Raw genomic sequence first — 24,735 nt, 5'->3', positions numbered from 1 at the left:
TACACCTAGGAGCACTTCCTGGACAATAGTAAATAACAGTGGTAAGAGACAATTTTTTTTTTTGGTCTTTTTATTTTAGGGCTGCACCCGTGGCATATGGAGGTTCCCAGGCTAGGGGTTGAATCAGAGCTGTAGCTGCCGGCCTACACCACAGCTCACAGCAATGCTGGAACCCCAGCCCACTGGGTGAGGCCAGGGATGGAAACTGCATCCTCATGGATGCTAGTCAGATTTGTTGCCTCTGAGCCATGGTGGGAATTCCCTTGTTCTTGATTTTAATGAAAGTCATTAGCAAAGATGATTAGCAAAGAGATGATGAAGAGCAACTTTTTTTATATATAATTGATCATGTTAAGCAAATATATAATTCCTTTGTATCTTTTCTTTAATCAGGAATTTATTTTGAATTTTATTGGATATGTAAGAGAGCAATACTTGGCATGCTAAAATGTCTCTTTGGTTTATGAAATATTTCAAACTGAAACCCAAAAAAGTTGGGAAGTAACTTTGACCTTCTCCCTAGCTACATTAACATTTTTTAGATAGAGGGCTTATTCCCATTACAGAGCTGTCATGAGTTCACTCTGTGTCCCATTGTCTCTGCATTGCCCAGGAAACTTTTGCCAAATGTTTGCTTTTTCATCTACTTGTGAATTGCCTTCCTCTCCTTTGAAGTCCAAATATCCTTTGTCTTTAGCTAAAGATGGTACTTGGAGTTCCCATCGTGGCTCAGTGCTTAACGAATCTGACTAGGAACCATGAGGTTGCTGGTTCGATCCCTGGCCTTGCTCAGTGGGTTGAGGATCCGGTGTTGCCGTGAGTTGCGGTGTAGGTCACACATGAGGCTCAGATCCCGAGTCGCTGTGGCTTTGGTGTAGACCGGCGGCTACTGCTCCGATTAGACCCCTAGCCTGGGAACCTCCATATGCTGCAGGAGCGGCCCTAGAAAAGCAAAAAGACCAAAATAAATAAATAAACCAAGGGGCTCTCTCAAAAAAAAAAAAAAAAAAAAGGTATCTAAGGTGAGGGTTTCTCCTATTTTGGGGATTACTCAGATTTTGTGGGGCACTCCCAGGTATACATATTATTAAACTTTAGTTTGATTTTCTCCTGCTAATCTGTCTCATGTCAATTTAATTTTTAGACCAGCCAGAAGAACTTAGAAGGGTAGAGGAAAATTTCTTCCTCCCTGATAGATGCTTCTCCAAAATGATGAAATTAAGCGTATGTTTTTTTTTCCCTTGACCTACTAATATAGTCAGTTATAATAATTGACTTCCTAATATTGAATTATCTTTGCACTACTCAAATAGATTACTTGGATATGACATGGAGTTTCTCTTTCTGGATTTTCCTTTTTATGCTCCAGACTATGCTGAGATCACCTTTTTTCCTAGAGACAAATGATCAGATTTCTGCTCATCAAGTTTTGGTCTGATTATTTGCCTTCTTGAGATTTCAGATAGGTCACTTACATAGTAATGTAGGATATATTCAAAATTTTTCAATTACATATTTATAAATATTCTCATGGATTGCTAATTTAACTGTTGGTGAGAAGTCTATTTTGTCTCATTTCCAACTTCTTAGTGAGTTGGAAAAGAAAGAGGAAAGAAACATAAAACTACTCAAATTTGTTTAAGCAGAAAAAAAAAAAGGGAGATCATCAGAACATAGGGTTATCTCACAGACCTGGAAAGCAGTCAGACTTCAAAACTGTTTCCATCTTAGACTCTCCTCTACTTAGTTTCTCAATTTCTTAATCATCTATTGATGGAGCTTCTCTGGTTTGACATCCCCACAGCCACAGGAATTTTATTTTATTTTATTTTATTTATTTTTTGTCTTTTTAGGGCCGCACCTGAAGCATATGGAGATTCCCAGGCTAGGGGTCCAATCAGAGCTGTAGCTGCAGGCCTACACCACAGCCACAGCAACACCAGATCCGAGCCATGTCTGTGACCTACACTACAGCTCACAGCAATGCTGGATCCTTAACCCACTGAGCAGGGCCAGGGATCAAACCCACATCCTCATGGATCCTAGTTGGATTCATTACCCCTGAGCCACAACAGGAACCCCAGGAATCTCACTTTAATGAAAGGTCAAAATCATGTATCTTCACTCAGCCAGGAGGAGCTGTCAGTTTGCAGATGCTCTAAGGAGGAGAGTATGTGAAAAATGGAAAGTGAAGGTTTGTATTGCTAGTATGGAAAGCAGTACAGTATTATCTCCAAGTACTATGTATAATTTCTATATTAGGTTGATTCTACCTCCAGAATGCTTCCTGAATCTGTTCTCTTTGTCATTTGCTCTAACTTAAGCCTTCATTTCTTTCCTGAAATATTGCAAGGGCTTCCTAACAGTTTTTACTGTCTTTACTCTCACTCTCCTGTCCTTCAATGCCACAAGGTAATGGTGTGAGGATTAAATAAAAAACTACAAACTTTCAAGCACTCCATAAATACAAAGTAGTGATGGGAAACAAAAAAATAGATCAAAGTAGGATTCCCCTTAGGACACGCAGATCAATCACTTCCCCACCCCTGTAGGCCCAAGCAAGCCAGATGGGGGGCAGGGGATTGAAGAGGGACCAAAGCTCCCCTAGACCAAGATGCTGGGTGCAACTCTTCCCACACAACAGGTGTGGCTCCAAGCAAACACATGGGATTCAAAAGAAACTTCTTGAACGGATGCTCAATTTCCACCAAAAACAGTGAGGATATAGTTTACCTCTGCATCCTCAGTAACTACAAGAGCACCTGGCATATGGTCACCTCTCAGGACCTTCTGAAATGGGATTAACACTAAATGTGGGCTCTAGAAACAATCAGGCAGCGTGCAGTGAGAAGCTCTCTTGATTGGAGAAACTTGGGTCATGTGGTTAAGCACAAAACAATGTGGCTTTAGATTTCGCTGATGTTCTAGGCAATCCTGAGTCTAGGAGCATTCACTGTGCTCTGCAGCACTTCTGGAGCCCGAATGGAGCACCACCTGATCCACAGCAACTGAGCCTGAGGCACAGGATGGAATTCAGTGTTTACCTACCAGAAAGGGTGGGGGTGGGGGGGGTAATGGATGCTGGGCAAGCAAAGTCAGCATACTGAAAATAGAATTATTAAGTCAGAAAACACTCCTTTTCAGTTTTTTTGTTTGTTTGTTTTTCTTTTTACGGCTGCATGGGCGGCATATGGAAGTTCCCAGGTTAGGGGTCAGATCAGGAAGCAGCCTTGGAGATGAACTTGAAATTCGAGCTGGACTGAACTTGCAAAGAGAAGGGAAGAAAAAGGAAAGTGTGCATTTCCTTGCAAGGTGATTGTATCCTCTGAAATGTCAGTCCCATTAAGGCAGGTATAGTCTAATTGTCTTGTTTGTTTTTTAGGGCTGCCCAGCAGCATAGGGAAGTTCCAAGGCTAGGGGTCAAATTGGAGCTGCCTACACCACAGCCACAGCAGCGCTAGATCCCAGCCGCCTGTGACCTACACCGCAGCTTGCTGGGCAACACTGGATCCTTAACCCACTGAGCAGGTCCAGAGACTGACCTGAGTCCTCAGGGATACTAGTTGGGTTCGTTACCGCTGAGGCACAATGGGAACTCCCATTGTCTTGTTTGCGATTGTAACCCCAATGACATCAGAATGTCCGTCACTTAGTAGGTAGTCAATAAACATTGGTTCAATTATTAAAAAAAAAAAAATCTAAGCATATGACTTGTCCACTTAAAAACTGAATGATTTCCCCATTACCTAAGGAATAAAGCCAAAGCTCCATCATGGTCTTAAGCCTTTTCATAGCCTGAGCTAAATGTAGTTTAACAGTCTCAGCATCTCTTAAGACACTTTTCTTCCCTCATCAGAGAATGCTATTCCTTGACTATTGTTGTTAATTTCCATACCCATACTACTCCATCCACTTGTACTCCATCTCCTATTCTTCGCCCAGGAAAACCCTGCTCACCCTTTAAAACCGGAATAAACTTTCTAGCAAACTACGGTAAGATTTATAGTCTCAAAATCAATGTTCCCTTCCTTGCAGTTCTGCAAATCTCCAGTAAAGTACCACAGCCTGACTAATATTTCAGGTGTTCCTCTTTCTCCTTCACTAGCTCTGTGTTCCAGTTTCATCCATCTACTCAAGGGTCCTCAGCTCCACCACCTACAAGGGCCAGGGAGCGCCTGGCTCTGGAATTGGAGAGTCAGGGGCTCTGAGAAATCTGAAGGGCCAAATGCCCCAGCTTAGATACCTAACAAATCAAGAAAAGCTCTCAAGAACCTACGTATTTCCCAGAGGGGCTGAGGAGCCCGCCCGCAGTGCACACTGGGAGACGTAGTTTGGGGCCGACCCACTACCTCTTGGGAGTTGTAGTCCTTGGTTTCGTAAAAGGAAGAAGGAGGCGACTTCCAAATTTTGAATTAGTCCTTGTGGGAAAAAGAAGAGGGAAATCCATAACCTTCTGCAAGGTCTGGGCCCTATCTCTGGGTCTCAAGAACGTTGGCCAAAGGGGAGGAAGGCGGATCCGAGAGGGGCGGGGAGACGTTACGTTGACGCGGACGTGACCCTGCCCAATAGCATTTGGCGGGATTTCCGAAGGCTGCAGGTTCGGCGCGCGCTGCGGCCTGAGACCGAGGTCTGAGGAGAGCTCAGACGCGCAGCTGGGAGCTGAGAAGTTTCGTGTATTCCGTGCCGAAGGCCGGAGCAGGGGAGTAGAGAGGTGGACGCTGCGAGGGGCTCTGCACTCCGTCCGGGGTCGAGCGCGCGCGGGTCCAGCGGACTGAGGTTCGGAACGCTCAGCCGGCCAGAGCGGGTAGCGCTGCAGGCCGAGGTGAGTGTGAGGCGCGGACCCGGCCCCTTCCCATCGCGGGGTTTGGCTAGGGGTAAGCCGGACTCGGACTGGACCCAGGCCCCGGGCTCCAGCTCCCGCCGCCGGCTTGCGGGCCCCTCCGCGCCAATTGAGAAAGTCGGAGAAGGCGGGGCGGAGCTGGGATGTGCCCTGGCAGATCTGACCCTGGCAGCTCTTTGTGGCGAAAATAGCAGCTCACTCTAGTCTTTGGAGCTGGGAGGAACTTAGAGGCCTTCACTTCCAACATCCACTTTCTGGGCATGGGCCAGGAAGCCAAGACCCAGAGAAGTGTAGAGCCTTAAAATCACAACTGTTAAGCCAGAGCCAGGGTTTCCGGATTTCTGGTCAGTCCCTTTTCCATAACACAAAGTTTAGCTTACAAAATACCCACCTCCAGTTGCCCAAAAGATATTTGAATTGTCTGATGTGGGAGACCTTTCACGTGATGCCTAGGGAATGATCTGTAGCGAGGTTTGTTGTTTTTTTCCTTAAACTTTAAAGTGAAGTGTAATATAGAAAAGTGTACAGATCGAAAGTGTATACAGCTTCATGAATCGTTATAAAACGAATATATACCTGTGTAATCACCACTCATGTCAGAAATAGATTTTTCTCAGCACCCCGGAAGCCTCCCTTGTGCCCCCTTATCTAATACTCTCCTTTCTCCCGAGAGCTAACTAGTTGACAGACGGCTAACACCGTTGACTAATTTTGCCTGGTTTTGATTTTTGGCCGCACCAGGGACAGCCCCAGGACAGTGATGGAACCCGCCCAACAGCAGGACAACGCCAGATCCTTAACCTCCTAAACCATAAGGGAATTTCTCCGTTTTTGAGGGTTTTTTTTCTGTCTTTTGTCTTTTCAGGGCTGCACCCATGGCATATGGAGGTTCACAGGCCAGGGGTCGAATCGGAGCTGTAGCCGCCAGCCTACTCCACAGGCACAGCAACGCCTCCCCAACCCACTGAGCAAGGCCAGGAATCGAACCTGCAACCTCGTGGTTCCTAGTCGGATTCGTTAACCACTGAGCCACGACGGGACCTCCTGTTTTTGAGTTTTATGTAAGTAATACTGTATATTTTCATGTCTGGCTTTGCTCAACATTTTGTCTTTAGATTCATACGTCTTTGCATTTGGCAGTAGTTCTTTCTGGTTGCTGTATTGTATTTCTTACTCATTTTACCTGTGGTAGATATCTGGATTTTTTTCTGCTTCTCAGCTTTTATGAGAAAGGTTGTGGAGAACATTCCCACATACATTTTGGTGCACACGTGTATGGTTTGCAGTTGGTTAATAACACAGAGTAGTGAAATTCCTGGGTCATGGCATTTGTCTATCTTTTCTTTCTTTCTTTTTTTTTTTTTTTTTTGTCTTTTTACCTTTTCTAGGGCCTCTTCTGCAGCATATGGAGGTTCCCAGGCTACCAATCAGAGCTGTAGCCACCAGCCTATGCCACAGCCACAGCAACGCTGGATCCTTAACCCACTGAGCAAAGCCAGGGATCGAACATGCAACCTCATGGTTACTAGTTGGATTTGTTAACAGGTGAGTCACGATGGGAACTCCAGCATTTGTCTATTTTCACCTTCCATATTTAATACTAGTTTTCTAAAGTGGTCTAATTTACACTTAAACCAGCGGTGAATGAGTGTTTAGTTATCCTACACATTGGCTAACATTGTCAGTCTTTTAAATTTTAGCTATTATATAATGGTTTTAATTTTAATTTTCTTGATTAATGAAGTTGAGCATTTGTTGATAGGTTTATTAGCCACTGGGGTATCTTCTGTTATGAAGTGCTTGTTCACATCTCTTGCCTATTTTTCTACTGGGTTGTCTTTCTTATTGATTTGAAAGAATTCTCTATGTATTCTGGTTATCAGCCCTTTATATTCATAATTGTGGTAAGTATAACAGTTTATTTTTGTGGTAAATATTTTCTCCTCGCATTTTTCATTCTTTCAGTGGTGTATTTTGATGAACAGGAGTTCTAAGTTTAAATATAGTCTAATTTTCCAGTCTTTTCCTTTTTGATTATTGCTTTACGTGTGCAGTTCAAGCCACCTTTTTCATAAATTACAAAGGGAGATATTTAAATTGCATTCAGGTGATCCTGATATTTGGAATTATAGATCACATTATGCTAAATCCTCAGTCTAAGAGCTGTACTTGAAATACTCAAGAACAAATGTCATCTTTCAAGTCCAAGAATGGAGATTTATTTTCCTTTTCTCTTTTCTTTCTTTTTTTCTCTCTTTCCCTCTTTCTCTCTTTCTTTCCCGCACCTGTGGCATATGGAAGTTTCTGGGCTATGGATTGAATCCCAGGCACAGCTGTGTCCTGTGCCACAGCTGTGGCAACTCCAGGTCCTTAACCTGTTATGCCACAGCAGGAACTCTTGTCTGTTTTCTTTTGAGTTAAATTTATCCTATTGTTAAATTGTCCAGCTTGTTGTGGTGTGATTTGAGTCCATTTATTCTTGTGGACATCAATACTTGTTTGCTTTTACAATACCTCAAGAAGATATTTAACATTTTTTTGTTCTCCGTTCTTTTCAAACTGAGCAATCTTAACTCTTATCATATTAATCTGACTTTTCGTATACCCCTTACACTTATGGAATATTTCAAAATGAGTAGGATACCTGCATATTACTTACTCATTTGTGCATTCAATGAGGTCTAGAATTGATTAAACTAGTGATCTTTCATTTTCATTCATGTCTGGGAGTTCCTGTTGTAGCTCAGTGGCTTAAGAACCCAACATAGTATCTGTGAGGATGTTTGATCCCTGGACTCCCTCAGTGGGTTAAGGACCTGGTGTTGCCACAAAATGTGGTTTAGGTTGAAGATGCAGCTTGGAACCCACCTTGCTGTGGGTGTTGTGTTGACTGGCAGCTGCAGCTCAGATTCAGTCCCTAGCCTGGGAATTTGCATTAGCCTCAGGTGTGGCCCTAAAAAGAAAAAAAATTTGGATTGTGATGATTGTTGTACAACTATAAATGTAATAAAATTCATTGAGTTAAAAAATAAATATTTAAAAAAAAATTTCAGAGTTCCTGTCGTGGCTCAGCGGTAATGAACCTGACTAGTATCCATGAGGATGTGAGTTTGATCCCTGGCCCCTCTCAGTGGGTTAAGGATCTGGCGTTGCTGTGAGCTGTGATGTAGGTTGCAGTTGTGGCTTGGATCTAGCGTTGCTGTGGCTATGGTGTAGGCCAGTGGCTACAGCTCCGATTTGACCGCTGGCTTGAGGACTTCATATGCTGCAAGTGTGGCCCTAAAAAGACTAAATATATAAATAAATTTCATCCATGTCTATTAGAAGCAAAATGTGTGACTACAAGCTATGATCCTTGTCTAAGATGGGAAGTACTTCTCTCATTTCAATCCATTGTTTCTCTATCAGGAATGGAAGCTTATGGCAATTAACCTATACCTTCATTTCACTCCTGTTCCATCAACCTCAAACCCTGTTTGCTGGAAGGAAACAATGGAACTGAAGCAATTTGTTTATTTTTAAAAAAGTTTTAAATTGTTAATTTAGAATGTTCTGTCAATTTTGCTCTATAGCAAAGTGACCTAGTTATACATATATATATATATAGTCTTTCTTTCACATTATCCTCCATCATGTTCCATCACAAGTGATTAGATATAGTTCCTGGTGCTGTACAGCAGGATCTCATTGCTTATCCACTCCAAATGAAATAGTTTGCATCTACAAACCCCAAACTCCCAGTCCATTTCCACTCCTTCCCCTCCCCCTTTGCAACCACAAATCTATTCTCCATGACCATGAGTTTGTTTCTTTTCTGTGGATGGGTTCATTTGTGCCATATACTCGGTTCCAGATATTAGTGATATCATATGGTATTTGTCTTTCTCTTTCTGACTTACTTCAGTTAGTTTGAGAGTCTCTAGTTCCAATCATGTTGCTACAAATGGCATTATTTTGTTCTTTTTTATGGCTGAGTAGTATTCCATTGTGTGTACATGTACCACATCTTCTTAATCTATTCATCTGTTGTTGAACATTTAGGTTGTTTCCATGTCTAGGATATTGCAAATAGTGCTGCAGTGAACATAGGGATGCATGTATGTTTTTGAATGAAAGCTTTGTCCAGATATATGCCCAGCAGTGGGATTGTTGGATCATATGGTAGTTCTATATTTAGTTTTCTCAGGTACCTCCATGCTGTTTTAGGTAGTGGTTGTACCAGTTTACTTTCCCACCAACAGTGTAGGAGGGTTCCCTTTTCTCCACACCCTCTCCAGCTTTTGTTATTTGTAGACTTGCCAATGATGGCCATTCTGGCTAGTGTGAGGTGGTACCTCATTGTAGTTTTGATTTGCGTTTCTCTAATAATTAGTGATGTTGAGTATTTTTTCATGTGCCTGTTGACCATCCATGTGTCTTCTTTGGAGAAATATCTATTCATGTTTTCTGCCCATTTTTCTATCCCGTTTTTTTTTTTTTTCATGTTTCTTTTTTTTGTTTGTTTCTTTGTTTTACTTTTGAGTTGTCTGAGTTGCTTGTATATTTTGGAGATTAGGCCCTTGTCAATTGCATGGTTTGCAACTATTTTCTCCCATTCTCTAGGTTGTCTGTTTGGGTTTTGTTTTGTTTTTGTCTTTTGTCTTTTTAGTGCTGCACTGGCAGCATATGGAGGTTCCCAGGCTAGGGGTCTAATCCAAGCTGTAGCTGCTGGCCACAGCAATGCTGGATCCTTAACCCACTGAGCGAGGCCAGGGATCAAACCCGCAGCCTCATGGTTCCTAGTTGGATTCGTTTCCGCTGACCCATGAAGGGAACTCCCAGTTTTGTTTTGTTTTTTTGTGGTTTCCTTTGCTGTGCAAAAGGTTGTAAGTTTGATTAGGTCCCATTGGTTTATTTATTTATTTATTTTTGTCTTTTTGCTATTTCTTTGGGCCGCTCCCGCAGCATATGGAGGTTCCCAGGCTAGGGGTCCAATCGGAGCTGTAGCCGCCGGCCTAGGCCAGAGCCACAGCAACGCGGGATCTGAGCCGCGTCTGCAACCTACACCACAGCTCACGGCAACGCCGGATCGTTAACCCACTGAGCAAGGGCAGGGACTGAACCCGCAACCTCATGGTTCCTAGTCGGATTCGTTAACCACTGCGCCACGACAGGAACTCCTATTTTTGTTTTTATTTCTGTTGCTTTGGGGGACCAACCTAAGAAAACATTTGTATGGTTGATGTCAGAGAAGACTTAAGAAAACATTTGTATGGTTGATGTCAGAGAAGACCTAAGAAAACATTTGTATGGTTGATGTCAGAGAATGTTTTGCCTATGTTCTCTTCTAGGAGTTTGATGGTGTCTTGTCTTATGTTTAAATCTTTAAGCTTTTTTTTTTTTATTACTCAATGAATTTATTATATTTGTAGTTGTACAATGATCATCACAATCCAATTTTATAGGATTTCCATCTCACAACCCCAGTGCATCCCCCCATCCCCCAAACTGTCTCCTTTGGAAACCATAGGTTTTTCAAAGTCTGTGAGTCAGTATCTGTTCTGCAAAGAAGTTCATTCTGTCCTTTTTTCAGATTCCACATGTTAGTGAGAGCATTTGATGTTGGTGTCTCATGTCTGACTGACTTCACTTAGCATGATAATTTCTAGGTCCATCCATGTTGCTAAAAATGCTGCTATTTCATTCCTTTTAATGGCTGAGTAATGTTCCATTGTGTATATGTACTACATCTTCTTGATCCACTCCTCTGTTGATGGACATTTAGGTTGTTTCCATGTCTTGGCTATTCAAAGTAGTGCTGCGATAAACATCAAGAGTACCTGTGTCTTTGCGAGTCATGGTTTTCTCTGTATAGATGCCCCGGAGTGGGATCGCTGGATCGAATGGTAGTTCTATTTTTAGCTTTCTGAGGAATCTCCATCCTGTTTTCACAGTGGTTGCACCAATTTACAGTCCCACCAACAGTGTACTAGGGTTCCTTTTTCTCCACACCCTCTCCAGCACTTATTGTCTGTAGACTTTTTGATGATGGGCATTCTCGCTGGTGTAAGGTGGTAGTACCTCATAGTGATTTTGATGTGCATTTCTCTAATAATGAGTGATGTTGAACACCTTTTCATGTGTTTTTTGGCCATCTGTGTGTCATCTTTGGAGAATTGTCTGTTTAGATCTTCTGCCAGGTTTTTTGATGGGGTTGTTTGTTTTTCTGGTATTGAGCTGCAGAAGGTGTTTATAAATTTTGAAGGTTAATCCCTTGTCAGTTGCTTCAGTTGCAAATATTTTCTCCCATTCTGTAGGTTGTCTTTTCATTTTGTTTAGGGTTTCCTTTGCTGTGCAGAAACATTTCAGTTTGATTAGGTCCCATTTGTTTATTTTTGTTTTTACTGTCATTAAGAGGTGGATCTGAGAAGATGTTTACTGTTGTTTATGTCAGAGAGTGTTTGGCCTATGTTTTCCTCTAAGAGTTTTATAGTGTTTGGTCTTATATCTAGGTCTTTAATCCACTTTGAGTTTATTTTTGTGTATGGTGTTAGGGAGTGTTCTAATTTCATTCTTTTCCATGTGACTGTCCAGTTTTCCCAGCACCACTTACTGAACAAGCTGTCTTTTCTCCATTGTATATTCTTGCCTCTTTTGTCATAGATTAGTTGGTTGTAGGTGTGTGGGTTCTTTAAGGTATTTTGAGTTTACTTTTGTGCATGATGTGAGGATGTGTTCTGGTTTCATTGATTGATATGCAGCTGTCCAGTTTTCCCAGTACTACTTGCTGAAGGACTGTCTTCTTCCCATTTTATATTCTTGCCTCCTTTGTTGAAGATTAATTGACCATAGGTGTCTGGGTTTATTTCTGGGTTCTCTGTTCTGTTGCATTGGTCTGTCTTTTTTGGTACCAGTACCACACTGCTTTGATTACTGTGGCTTTGTAATATTGTTTGAAGTCTGGGAGAGTTATGCCTCCTGCTTGGTTTTTGTTCTTTAGGGTTCCTTTGGCAATTCTGGGTCTTTTATGTTTCCATATAAATTTTTTGATCATCTAGTTTGTGAAAAATGTCAGGGGTAATTTGAATCTGTAGATTTCTTTGGGTAGTATGGCCATTTTAATGATGTTAATTCCTTTAATCCAGGAGCATGGGATAACTTTCCATTTCTTTGAGTCTTTTTTTTTTTTTTTTTGTCTTTTTGCCATTTCTAGGGCTTCTCCCGCAGCATGTGGAGGTTCCCAGGCTGGGGATCTAATCGGAGCTGTAGCCGCCAGTCTATACCAGAGCCACAGCAACATGGGATCTGAGCCACGTCTGCAACCTATACCACAGCTTACAGCAACACAGGATCCTTAACCCACTGAGCAAGGGCAGGGATCGAACCCACAACCTCATGGTTCCTAGTTGGATTTGTTAACCACTGAGCCACGACGGGAACTCCTCTTTGAGTCCTTTTTAATTTTCTTAATTAATGTTTTATAGTTCTCAGCATATAAGTATTTTACCTCCTTGGTCAGGTTTATTCCTAGGTATTTAGTTTTGGGGGGTGAGATTTTAAAAGGTATTGTATTTTCATGTTCCTTTTGTAATAGTTCATTCTTGTTTTGTTTAGTTTTAGGGCCAAACCCACAGTATATGGAAGTTCGCAGGCTAGGGGTCGAATTGGAGTTGTAGCTGCCAGCCTACAGCACAGCAACACCAGATCCAAGCCACGTCTGCTAACTATACCACAGCTCACAGCAACACAGGATCCTTAACCCACTGAGCAAGGCTAGGGATTGAACCCACAACCTCATGATTCCTAGTCAGATTTGTTTCTGCTGAGCCACAAAGGGAACTCTGACTTTGCTTTCGTTAATGTGGTATGCTAGTCAGGTTCATTACTACTCAGCCACCATAGGAACTACCTCAAAATTTTTTTTTCAGAGTAGTGTCTTGAGGAGTTCCAACTGTGATACAGTAGGTGAAGAACCTGTAGCAGCTAGGGTCACTGTGGGGTGTGATCCCCAGCTTGGTGCTGTGGTTTAAAGGATCTGGTGTTGCTAACGCTGTGGCTTGGATTCAGTCCCTGGCCTGGGAACTTTCATATGCTGTGGGTATGGCCATTTAAAAAAAAAAAGAGGAGTTTCCATCATGGCACAGTGGTTAAAGAGTCAGAATAGGAACCATGAAGTTGCAGGTTCTATCCCTTCCCTTGCTCAGTGGGTTAACGATCTGGCGTTGCTATGAGTTGTGGTGTAGGTCGCAGATGTGGCTCAGATCCTGCATTGCTGTGGCTGTGGCATAGGCCGGCTGGCTACAGCTCCAATTAGACACCTAGCCTGGGAACCTCCACACGCCGAGGGAGCAGCCCAAGAAATGGCAAAAAGACCAAAAAAAAAAGAGTGGTGGAAAGTCTGCATTCATTTACCAGTTTACCAAGCACCTGATGTTTATAATGTATCCTAGGGTATATATACATAAATAATTCTTGGTCTCTATCTTTAAGGAATATGAAACAGGAGAACAGGGGGCATAGGTGATCTCATTAAGCTGTCCTTTAAGAAGCAGAATAGTCTTGGCTCTACCTAATGTCTTTTTTTTTTTTAGTTTATTTTTTATTACTCAATGAATTGTAATACGTATAGCTGTACAACGATCATCACAACCCAATTTTATAGCATTTCCACCCCAAACCCCCAGCCCATCCCCACTACCTCCCAACCTCTCCTTTGGAAACCGTAAGTTTTTCAAAGTCTGTGTGAGTCAGTGTCTGTTCTGCAAAGAAATTTATTGTGTCCTTTTTTTAGATTCCACATGTAAGTGATAGCATATGAGGTTGGTGTCTCACTGTCTGACTGACTTCACTTAGCATGATAATGTCTAGGTCTACCCACGTTACTGCAAATGCTGTTAGTTCTTTTAATAGCTGAGTAATACTCCACTGTATATATGTACCACATCTTCTTGATCCACTCCTCTGTCGATAGACATTTAGGCTATTTCCATGTCTTGGCTATTGCATAGAGTGCTGCAATAAACACTGGAGTACATGTATCTTTTCAAGTCATGGTTTTCTCTGTATAGATGCCCAGGAGTGGGATTGCTGGATCAAATGGTAGTTCTATTTTTAGTTTTCCGAGGAATCTCCATCCTGTTTTGCATAGTGATTGCACCAATTTACAGTCCCACCAACAGTGTACTAGGGTTCCCTTTTCTCCACACCCTCTCCAGCATTTATTGTTTGTAAACTTTTTGATGATGGCCATTCTGGCTGGTGTAAAGTGGTACCTCAGTGATTCTGATGTGCATTTCTCTAATAATGAGTGATGTTGAACAACTTTTCTTGTGTTTTTTGGCCATCCGTGTGTCATCTTTGGAGAATTGTCTGTTTAGATCTTCTGCCAGGTTTTTTGCTGGTTTTTTTTTTTTTTTTTTTTTTTTTTGGTATTGAGCTGCAGAAGGTGTTTATAAATTTTGGAGATTAATCCCTTGTCAGTTGCTTCAGTTGCAAATATTTTCTCCCATTTTATGGATTGTCTTTTTGTTTTGTTTAAGGTTTCCTTTGCTGTGCAGAAACTTTTAAGTTTAATTCAGTCCCATTTGTTTATTTTTGTTTTTATTGTCATTACTGTAGGAGGTGGATCTGAAAAGATAGTGCTGTGGTTTATGTCTGAGAATGTTTGGCCTATGTTTTCCTCTTAAGAGTTTTATGGTATCTGGTCTTATCTTTAGGTCCTTAATCTGCTTTAAGTTTACTTTTTCATATAGTCTTAGGAAGTGTTCTAAGTTCATTCTTTACATGTGGCTGTTCTGTTTTCCCAGCACCACTTATTGAAGGGGCTGTCTTTACTCCATTGTGTATTCTTGCCTCCTCTGTCATAGAATAGCTGACTCTAGATGGGTGGGTTTAATTCTGGGCTTTCTTTTTCTGTCCTGTTCCACTGATCTATATTTCTGTTTTTGTGCCAGAATCATATGGTTTTGATGACTGTAGCTTTATAGTGTAGTCTGAAGTCTGGGAGCCTGATTCCTTCAGCTCCATTTTTCTTTCTCAGGATGGCTTTGGCTGTTCTGGGTCTTTCGTCCTTCCAAACAAACTTTAAAATGTTTTGTTCTATTTCTGTGAAAAATGCCACTGATAATTTGATAGGGATCGCATTGAATCTGTAGATTGCCTTGGGTAGTATAGTCATTTTGATAATATTGATCCTTCTAATCCATGAGCATAGTATGTCTTTCCATCTGTTTGTGTCATCTTGATTTCTTTCATCAGCATCTTATAGTTTTCAGAGTACAGGTCTTTTGTCTCTTTGGGTAGGTTTATTTCTGGGTATTTTATTCTTTTTGATGCAATGGTAAATGGGATTGTTTCCCTAATTTCTCTTTCAGATCTTTCATAGTTAGTATATAGAAATGCAGTCGATTTCTGTGTATTAATTGTGTATCCTGCGATTTTGCCAAATTCATTGATGAGCTCTAACAGTTTTCTGGTAGCATCTTTAGAATTTTCTAGGTATAGTATCATGTCATCTGTAAACAGTGATAGTTTTACTTCTTCCCTTTCAATTTGAATTCCTTTTATTTCTTTTTTTTTTGTCTGGCTAGGACTTCCAAAACTATGTTGAATAGTAGTGGCAAGAGTGGACATCCTTGTCTTGTTCCTGATCTTAGTGGGAATTCTTTCAGGTTTTCACCATTGAGAATGATGTTATCTGTGGGTCTGTCATATATGACCTTTATTATGTTGAGGTAAGTTCCCTCTATGCCCACTTTTTGAAGGGTTTTTTATCAGGAATGGGTATTGGATTTTGTCAAAGGCTTTTTCTGCATCTATTGAGAGGATCTTATGGTTTTTATTCTTCAGTTTGTTAATGTGGTATATCACACTGATTGATTTGCAGATATTGAAGAATCTTAGCATCTCTGGGATAAATCTCACTTGATCATGATGTACAGTCCTTTTAATATATTGTTGGATTTGGTTTGCTAGTATTTTGTTGAGGATTTTTGCATCTATGTTCATCTGTGAAATTCGCCTATAATTTTCTTTTTCTGTGGTATCTTTGTCTGGTATTGGTATCAGGGTGATGGTGGCCCCATAGAATGAGTTTGGGAGTGTTCCTTCCTCTGCAATTTTTTGTAATAGTTTCAGAAAGATAGGTGTCAGCTCTTGTCTAAATGTTTGATAGAATTCGTCTGTGAAGTCGTCTGGTCCTGGACTTTTGTTTGTTGGAAGTTTGTTAATCACAGTTTCAATTTCAGTACTTGTGATTGGTCTGTTCATCTTTTCTATTTTGTCTTGATTGAGTCTTAGAAGATTGTACTTTTCAAAGAATTTGTCCATTTCTTCTAGGTTGTCCGTTTTATTGGCATATAGTTGCTTGTAGTAGTCTCTTCTGATCCTTTGACATAGTTGATCTCATTAAGCTGTTCATGTTTAAGAAGCAGAATAGTCCTGGCTCTTCCTAATGTCTTTCTGATAACACCTGTCTAGATGGAGGGGAAAACCTGTGACAGATTTGTTTTTACTGCCATGAACTCATGGCAGTGATTAAACCAAAAGCCTAGCAAGCAATTCTTCAAGGCATTTATTATAAAACTATGTTAGCACCTCTGCTTTCTCTAGAATTTGTCCTCATGGCTATCTATATTTTTCAGTATTGAACACTGAGTAATGGCTGTGCAGATGCAGCTTGAATCAAATGCAGATACTTCGGTGGAAGAGGAGAGCTTTGGCCCACAGCCTATTTCACGATTAGAGGTATGTGCTTTGTTGTTTATTTTGGAATTACAATGCTGGATGAGACTGTTCTACCATTTGGAAAAGTCACAACCTTTACATACACCACTGGTTTACTACCTAAGGTCAAGACTCAAATTAGAATTTTCAGGAGGATTCTCAAGTGTTCTGTGGAAAGGCTTAAGTCAATTGCTGAACATGTCTGGCTAGATCTTTTCTTTTGTCAAGAATTCTCCTACTTTATCATTGTTCTTTCTTAGAGCTGGATTGTTAGAAACTAAGGAGCCCTAGGATCCCATGGTAGAGTCTCTGCTCTTTGTCTTAAGTATGAAATTACTGTCCAGGAAATTACAATGACCTAGGCCAGCGATGCATTAGGGGAGAGGAACAGTGTCTCTCCATTGACCTGGATCTGTGCTGAAGTAACTAGAAAGACAGCTGTCATAGGCCCGGAGAAGGGGTTGGTGTTAAAGTGTAAGAGCCAAGCTTCAATTCAAGACTCTTCAGAAGAACATCAAGCACCAGAGCTGGGCCTTTCACTGTTTCTGCCCATTGCATTGTACAGAGACCCCCATGGTGAGTGCAACTGACTTGGGCTGAAAAAAGTAGGAGAGAATGCTGAGAAAGCCTTTATTCTTTTATCTCTTTATGCATGTCCCTCCCGTCCCCAGCTAAACTTGAAGACTCTATAGGTTACTTAAACAAGTTGCTGATAAATGTTGGAGAGTTCAGAGTCATAACTTGGTTTCGTGAGCACAATACCTGTGTATTGAATATTGCTTAAATATTAACAACAGACCTGGTTTCTATGGGCAGCGACTATTCTCTCTTCTCTCTCAAACCTTCCCTGACCCCCTAATATACACACATCCCCCCTTACTCATTCTCTCCCATAAATCATGGCTTTGGTGGCTAATAAAACCAAAACTGACTTTGTCTTTTTTTTTTTTAATTATTTTATTTTTTTTTTTTTTTTTTTTTGTCTTTTTGCTATTTCTTTGGGCCGCTTCCACAGCATATGGAGGTTCCCAGACTAGGGGTCAAATCGGAGCTGTAGCCCCCGGCCTACGCCAGAGCCACAGCAACGCAGGATCCGAGCTGCGTCTGCAACCTACACCACAGCTCACGGCAATGCTGGATCCTTAACCCTCTGAGCAAGGGTAGGGACCGAACCCGCAACCTCATGGTTCCTAGTCAGATTCGTTAACCACTGTGCCACGACGGGAACTCCTTTTTTTTTTTTTTTTTTTTTTTAAGGCCACATCCATGGCATATGGAAGTTCCCAGGCAGGGGTCGAACCAGAGCTGTAGCCGTTGGCCTGCACCTCAGCTCACAGCAATGCTGAATCCTTAACCCACTGAGTGAGGCCAGGGATTGTACATGCATCCTCATGGATACTAGTCGGGTTCGCTATCCCTATCCCTGAGCCATGATGGGAACTCCCTGACTTTGTGTATAGGAAGAAAGAGATGCCTTTGAATGTGGTTTTTTTTTTTTTTTTTTTTTTTTTTTTTCCCGTTCTTTTCTAGGGCTGCACCCATGGCATATGGAGGTTCCCAGGCCAGGGGTCTAATTGGAGCTTTAGCTGCCAGCCTACACCACAGCCACAGCAACAGAGGATCCAAGCCTCGTCTGCGACCTACACCACAGCTCACAGCAATGCCAGATCCTTAACCCACTAAGCGAGGCCAGGGATCGAACCCACAACCTTATGGTTCCTAGTCGGATTCACTAACCACTGAGCCACAACACGAACCCCTGGATGGTTTGTTTTTGAGAAGTGGTCTGTAAATCCCTGACCAAGAGTAGTTTTCCCCATTATTAATATCAGTTGTTAAAGCAGAGCTTTCCAGTCTTTGTGCTCCCAAGAAGGTACTGACATGCTAAGATAGTACTCCCTTTAGCTCTGGGGCAGTCTTATCTGTTTATCCCAGCTTAGTGTAAAACATATTGTTTTATGTAGAAAACATTGAGGAACACTGGCTTGAAATGGCCTTTTAGGGCTCAGGATCTCAAAGCTCATTTAGAGTCCCAGTTGTAAAAGGTCGAAAGTTACAGGTTTAATCCAATTCATGGTAGGAGTCCATTCTAATATACATTGTGCTAGTTTACTGGTTTTGATGATGAAAAGGTTGATAATACCTCATATGTAGGACATACTTTTCACAGCTTTTGCATATAATTTCACAGTTACTAAAACAGCTCTGTTGGAGTTCCCATTGTGGCACAGCGGAGGCGAATCTGACTAGTATCCATGAGTACGCAGGTTCGATCCCTGGCCTTGCTTGGTGGGTTAAGGATCCAGCGTTGCTGTGAGCTGTGGTGTAGGTCACAGATGCAGCTCGCATCTGGCGTTGCTGTGACTGTGGTATAGGCCAGTGGCTATAGCTCTGATTCTACCCCTAATCTGGAACCCTCCATATGCCATAGGTGTGGCCCTAAAAAGACAAAAAGAAAAACAACCAAAAAAAAACCAGCTCTAAAAAGACAAACAAATTTTAAACCCCACCTAAAACAGCTCTATCAAGTATGTAGGGACAATATCCATATCAGATGGATAAGCATACCGAAGCTTAAATTTATCCATGGTTTTGTTCACTTGCAGCAATGTGGCATAAATGCCAATGATGTCAAAAAATTGGAAGAAGCTGGATTCCACACCGTGGAGGCTGTTGCCTATGCACCAAAGAAGGAGCTAATAAATATTAAGGGGATTAGTGAAGCCAAAGCTGATAAAATTCTGGTGAGTACGGCTTATGTGACCAAGTGAGGCAGTAGTGGAAATAGTGCAAAAGGGTGTACAGTGAAAGGCAGCAGTTGTCCTCTTTCTCTCCCTCCTTCTGTCATCGTCTTCGTCTTTACAGAGGTGACCGTGTTAATTGTCTTTGTATGTGCCCCTTCACATAAATTGAGATATTTTCTAAGGAATTGCGGAATCATTGAGTATGGCATAAATACTGCCACATTGACTACCAGTTTGCACTCCTGCCAGCAGTAAGTGGTATGTGTGTTTCTGGATAATATGATCTCATGCCTTAGAAATATACTCGTTAGTATGCAGCCACAAAAAAATTTTTTAAGAATATTCACTGACATAGGAAAAATGTTCCTGATAGAAGAAAGCAGGTTAATGGGAGTTCCCGTCGTGGCGCAGTGGTTGGCGAATCCGACTAGGAACCATGAGGTTGCAGGTTCGGTCCCTGCCCTTGCTCAGTGGGTTAACGATCCGGCGTTGCCGTGAGCTGTGGTGTAGTTTGCAGACGCGGCTTGGATCCTGCGTTGCTGTGGCTCTGGCATAGGCCGGTGGCTACAGCTCCGATTCAACCCCTAGCCTGGGAACCTCCATATGCCACAGGAGCGGCCCAAGAGATAGCAACAACAACAACAACAACAACAACAACAAAAAAAAAAAAAAAAAAAAAAAAGACAGAAGAAAGCAGGTTAATGAAATATGTTTGTGCACATATATGTTTTTGTTTTTAAAAATTGTGTAAATACAATTACACAAATACAGTGTATACCACACACACTGGGGATAAATACATTAAAATATTACTGTTGTTTCTAGGAGTTACCGTTGTGGCTCAGTGGTTAATGAATCCGACTAGGAACCATGAGGTTGAGGGTTCGGTCCCTGCCCTTGCTCAGTGGGTTAACGATCCGGCGTTGCCGTGAGCTGTGGTGTAGGTTGCAGACGTGGCTCGGATTCCGCGTTGCTGTGGCTCTGGCGTAGGCTGGTGGCTCCAGCTCCGATTCGACCCCTAGCCTGGGAACCTCCATATGCTGCAGGAGCGGCCCAAGAAATGGCAAAAAGACAAAAAAAAAAAATTACTATTGTTTCTAGTCTAGTTAACATGACTAGCCTTTCAGCATGTATAATCTGTTAGTCAGCTAGTTATAAGCGAGATTCTTTAATAATAAAAATAAAATATGGGAGTTCCCATTGTGGCATAGCGGAAACCAATCCCACTAGTAACCATGAGGATGTGGATTCAATCCTTTGCTTCGCTCAGTGGGATGGGGATCTGGCATTGCTGTCAGCTGCAGTGTAGGTTGCAGACAAGGCTCAGATCCCACGTTGCTGTAGCTGTGGCATAGGCCAGCAGCTGTAGCTCCCATTCGATCCCTAGCCTGGGAATTTACATATGCCGTGAGCGCGGTCCAAAAAAAAAAAAAATCATATATGTATATATGATTACAAGTCATATGTTTAGTTTTATTAACCTTAATAAATGACATAAAAGTGATTTTACTGGCTTAATGTAAATGAGTTATTAATAATCTTTTATATTATTTAGCACTTTAACTTTGAAATCCCATCCATTTCGTAAACATGGTATTCTCACTTGGGCTTCATACCGATGCTGAAAAAAATAAGTAAGGCCGGTATTATCTCTTTCTTACAGATGAGGAAACTTAGGCACAATACTTCTATCTTAGTGATAGAACTAAGACTAGAATCCAGTTATTTTCATCCTGCTATACTGTGATCCTTTATCATTTCCCTCTAATGTCTTACAGCTTTTATTAATTTTTCTTGTTTCATATACTCCTTTGTTACTCATAATACCTCATGATTACATTTAATTTTATGCACTTAGCCTTTGGTATTTACGGGCTTTCCCCCCTCCCCAAATCTATGGCATATAGAAGCTCCTGGGCCAGAGACCAAACTCTTGCCATAGCAGCAACCCTGGCTGTTGAAGTAACAGTGACGGCTAGTTAACCTGCTGTGCCACAAGAGAACTCCTACAGGCATGCTTAGAGATAATTGTGGGTTTGGTTCCAGATCACCACAATAAATTGAATATTGCAATAAAGTGAGTCAGAGTTTTTTGGTTTCCCAGTGCATATAAAGGTTATTTTTATACTATGTTGTAGTCTGTTAAGTATGCAATAGCATTATGTTTTAAAAAACAGTGTTCAGGAATTCCTGTTGTGTTTCTGGTTAACGAACCCAACTGGTATCCATGAGAACCCGGGTTGGATCCCTGGCCTTGTTTAGTGGGTTAAGAATCTGGCATTGCCGTGAGCTGTGGTATCGGTCACAAATTTGGCTCAGATCCTGCGTTGCTCTGGCTATAGTGTAGGCCAGCAGCTATAGCTCTGATTCAACACCTAGCTGGGGAACCTTCATATGCCATGGGTGCAGCCCTAAAAAGACGAAAGATTAAAAAGCAAAAACAAAAAGTAGTGTACATAGAGTTCCCACTGTGGCTTAGTGGGTTAGGCATCCAACTGTAGTGGCATGGGTTGCTGCATAGGTGAAGGTTTGATCCATGACCCAGTGCAGTGGGTTAAAGGATCGGACATTGCCAGCAGCCTGGGAACTTCCATTTCCTATGGTTATAGCCATAAGAATAAATTTTTTTTTTTTTTGTCTTTTTTTGCTATTTGTTGGGCCGCTCCTGTAGCATATGGAGGTTCCCAGGCTAGGGGTCGAATCGGAGCTGGAGCCACCAGCCTACGCCAGAGCCACAGCAACACGGGATCTGAGCCACGTCTGCAACCTACACCACAGCTCACGGCAACGCCGGATCGTTAACCCGCTGAGCAAGGGCAGGGACCGAACCCTCAACCTCATGGTTCCTAGTCGGATTCATTAACCACTGTGCCACGATGGGAACTCCCAGAATAAAAATTTTTAAAAATGTTAAGCATCATTTAGCCTTCAGCAAGTCATGGTCTTTTTCCTGGTGAGGGTCTCACTCCAATGTTGATGGCTGCTAACTGATCAGGGTGGTGGTTTCTGAAGGTTGGAGTGGCTATGGCTATATCTTAAAATAAGACAACAATGCAGTTTGCTATATCGATTGACTTATATCCTTTCATGAACAATTTCTCTGTAATATGCAGTGCTGTTTGATAGCATTTTACCCACAGTAGAAATTTTTTCAAAGATGGAGTCAGTCCTCCCAAATCCTGCCACTGCCTTATCAACTAAGTTTTTGTCATATTCTAAATCTTTTGTTGTCATTTTACCAGTCTTCATAGCATCTTCACCAGGAGTAGATTCCATTTTAAGGAGCTACTCTTTGCTTATTAGAAGACAGTCCTCATCCATGAAAGTTTTATCATGACATTACATCTGATCTGTACTTCCTCCACTGAAGTCTTGCACCCATCAGAGTCATCTGTGAGGGTGGGAATCAACTTCTTCCAGACTGCTGTTAATGATATTTTGATCTCTTCCCATGAATCATGAATGTTCTTTTTTTTCTTTCTTTTTTCTCTTTTTTGCCATTCTGCAGCATATGGAAGTTCCTGGGCCAGGGATCAAATCTGAGCTGGAACTGGGACCTACACCACAGCTGAAGCAGTATCAGATACTTAACTCACTGCTCCAGGCTGGGAATCAAACTAGCACTTCCACAGAGACAAGCTGGATCATTAACCTATTTCACCACAGCAAGAACTCCGACAATTGTTCTTAATGATATCTAGAATGGTAAATACTTTCCTACTCATTGTACATCATTGTATATCTCTATCACAGCTCTTGGGTGACTAGGTGCATTGTCAACAAGCAGAAATATTTTGAAAGGAATCTCTTTTTCTTTTTATGGCTGCACCTATGGCATATGGAAGTTCCCTGGGCTAGGGATTGAATCTGAGCTGTAGCTGCCAGTCTACACCACAGCCATAGCAATGCCAGATCCGAGCCACATCTGCAGCCTATGCCACAGCTTGTGGCAACACTGGATCCTTAATCCACTGAGCAAGGCCAGGGATCAAATGCGCATCCTCACAGAGACTATGTCAGGTTCTTAACTAGCTGAGCCACAATAGGAACTCCAAATCTCTTTCTAAATAGTAGGTCTTAAAAAAAAGTAGAGGAGTTCCCGTCGTGGTGCAGTCGTTACTGAATCCGACTAGGAACCATGAGGTTGTGGGTTTGCTCCCTGGCTTTGCTTAGTGAGTTAAGGATCCGGCATTACCATGAACTTTGGTGTAGGTCGCAGACACGGCTCGGATCCCGCGTTGCTGTGGCTCTGGCGAAGGCTGGTGGCTACAGCTCCGATTTGACCCCTAGCCTGGCAACCTCCATATGCTGCAGGAGCAGCCCTAGGAAAGGCAAAAAGACCAAAAAAAAGTAGAATTTGAAGAATTAAGTAGTAAGTCTTAACAGTGGATTCAGTGGGTTTAAAATATTCAGTAAACTGTCGTAAACAGATGTGCTGTCATCCAGACTTCATTGGTGCTTTTATAAAACACAGGAAGAATAGATATAGCATAATTCTTAAGGGCCCTAGGATTTTCAGAATGGTAAATTAACATTAACTTCAACTTAAAGTCACGAGCTCTATTAGCCCATAAAAAGAGTCAACCTCTCCTTTGAAACTTTGAAGCTAGACATCAACTTCTCTGTAGATAGGAAAGTCCTAGAGGGCATCTTCTAATATAAGACTGTTTTGTCTACATTGAAAATATGCTGTTTAGGATAACTTGCTATAGCTTCTATATCAGCTCACATTGCACTTTTATGGTTTTTTGTAGTTGTGGGAGTTTTTTGTTTTGTTTGTTTTGCCATGCTGTGCAGTGGCTCGATGTGGGATCTTAGTTCCTAGGCCAAGGATTGAACCCAGGCTGCAGTGGTGAAGCTGCTGAATACTAACCACTAGACCAGCAGGGAACTACTTGCACTTTTATGTTGTGGACCTAGTTTCTTAAACCTCATGAACCAACCTCTGCTAGCTTCACACTTTTATTCTGCAGTTTCCTACTGATTAGGCTTTGGCTTAAGGGAATTGTTGTGGCTGATTTGATCCTCTATTCAAACCACTGAGACTTTCTCCATATCAGCAATAAGGCCATTTGGCTTTCTTACCATTCATGTGTTCACTGGAGCAACACTTTTAATTTCCTTTAAAAACTTTTCCCTTTGCTTACACAACTTGACTAATTGTTTGGCACAAGAAAGCCTAGCTTTTGGCCTATTTCAGCTTTTGACATGCCTTTCTCACTTAGCTTAATCTTTTTTTTTTTTTTTTGTCTTTTTGCCATTTCTTGGGCCGCTCCCGTGGCATATGGAAGTTCCCAGGCTAAGGGTCTAATCGGAGCTGTAGCCACCGGCCTACGCCAGAGCCACAGTAACGTGGGATCCGAGCTGCGTCTGCAACCTACACCACAGCTCATGGCAACGCCGGATCCTTAACCCACTGAGCAAGGGCAGGGACTGAACCCGCAACCT

At 41.9% G+C, this 24,735-nt stretch overlaps 1 protein-coding gene across 2 annotated transcripts in view; it reads left to right on the top strand.

The window, feature by feature from the left end:
• The first annotated feature begins 4,579 nt into the window (after positions 1 to 4,579).
• Positions 4,580 to 24,735, top strand: part of RAD51 (RAD51 recombinase) — a 47,520-nt gene continuing 27,364 nt past the window's right edge. Inside the window, exons 1-4 of one of the 2 annotated variants that reach the window (XM_085009413.1) lie at positions 4,580 to 4,822; positions 5,706 to 5,901; positions 16,462 to 16,564; positions 19,150 to 19,287. In XM_085009413.1, coding sequence (XP_084865539.1) covers positions 16,478 to 16,564; positions 19,150 to 19,287 — 225 coding nt within the window. In that variant the 5' untranslated portion in view covers positions 4,580 to 4,822; positions 5,706 to 5,901; positions 16,462 to 16,477. 2 annotated transcript variants of the gene reach the window in all.

Source organism: Sus scrofa, chromosome 1, assembly GCF_054392235.1.
Source record: "Sus scrofa isolate SSC_HxYL_T2T_F1_AM1 chromosome 1, Sscrofa_HxYL_maternal_Yorkshire_Landrace_v2.0, whole genome shotgun sequence".
NCBI lineage: Eukaryota > Metazoa > Chordata > Mammalia > Artiodactyla > Suidae > Sus > Sus scrofa.
Note: the sequence above shows the minus strand (reverse complement) of the source record. Positions and strands in the feature narration are given on the sequence as shown.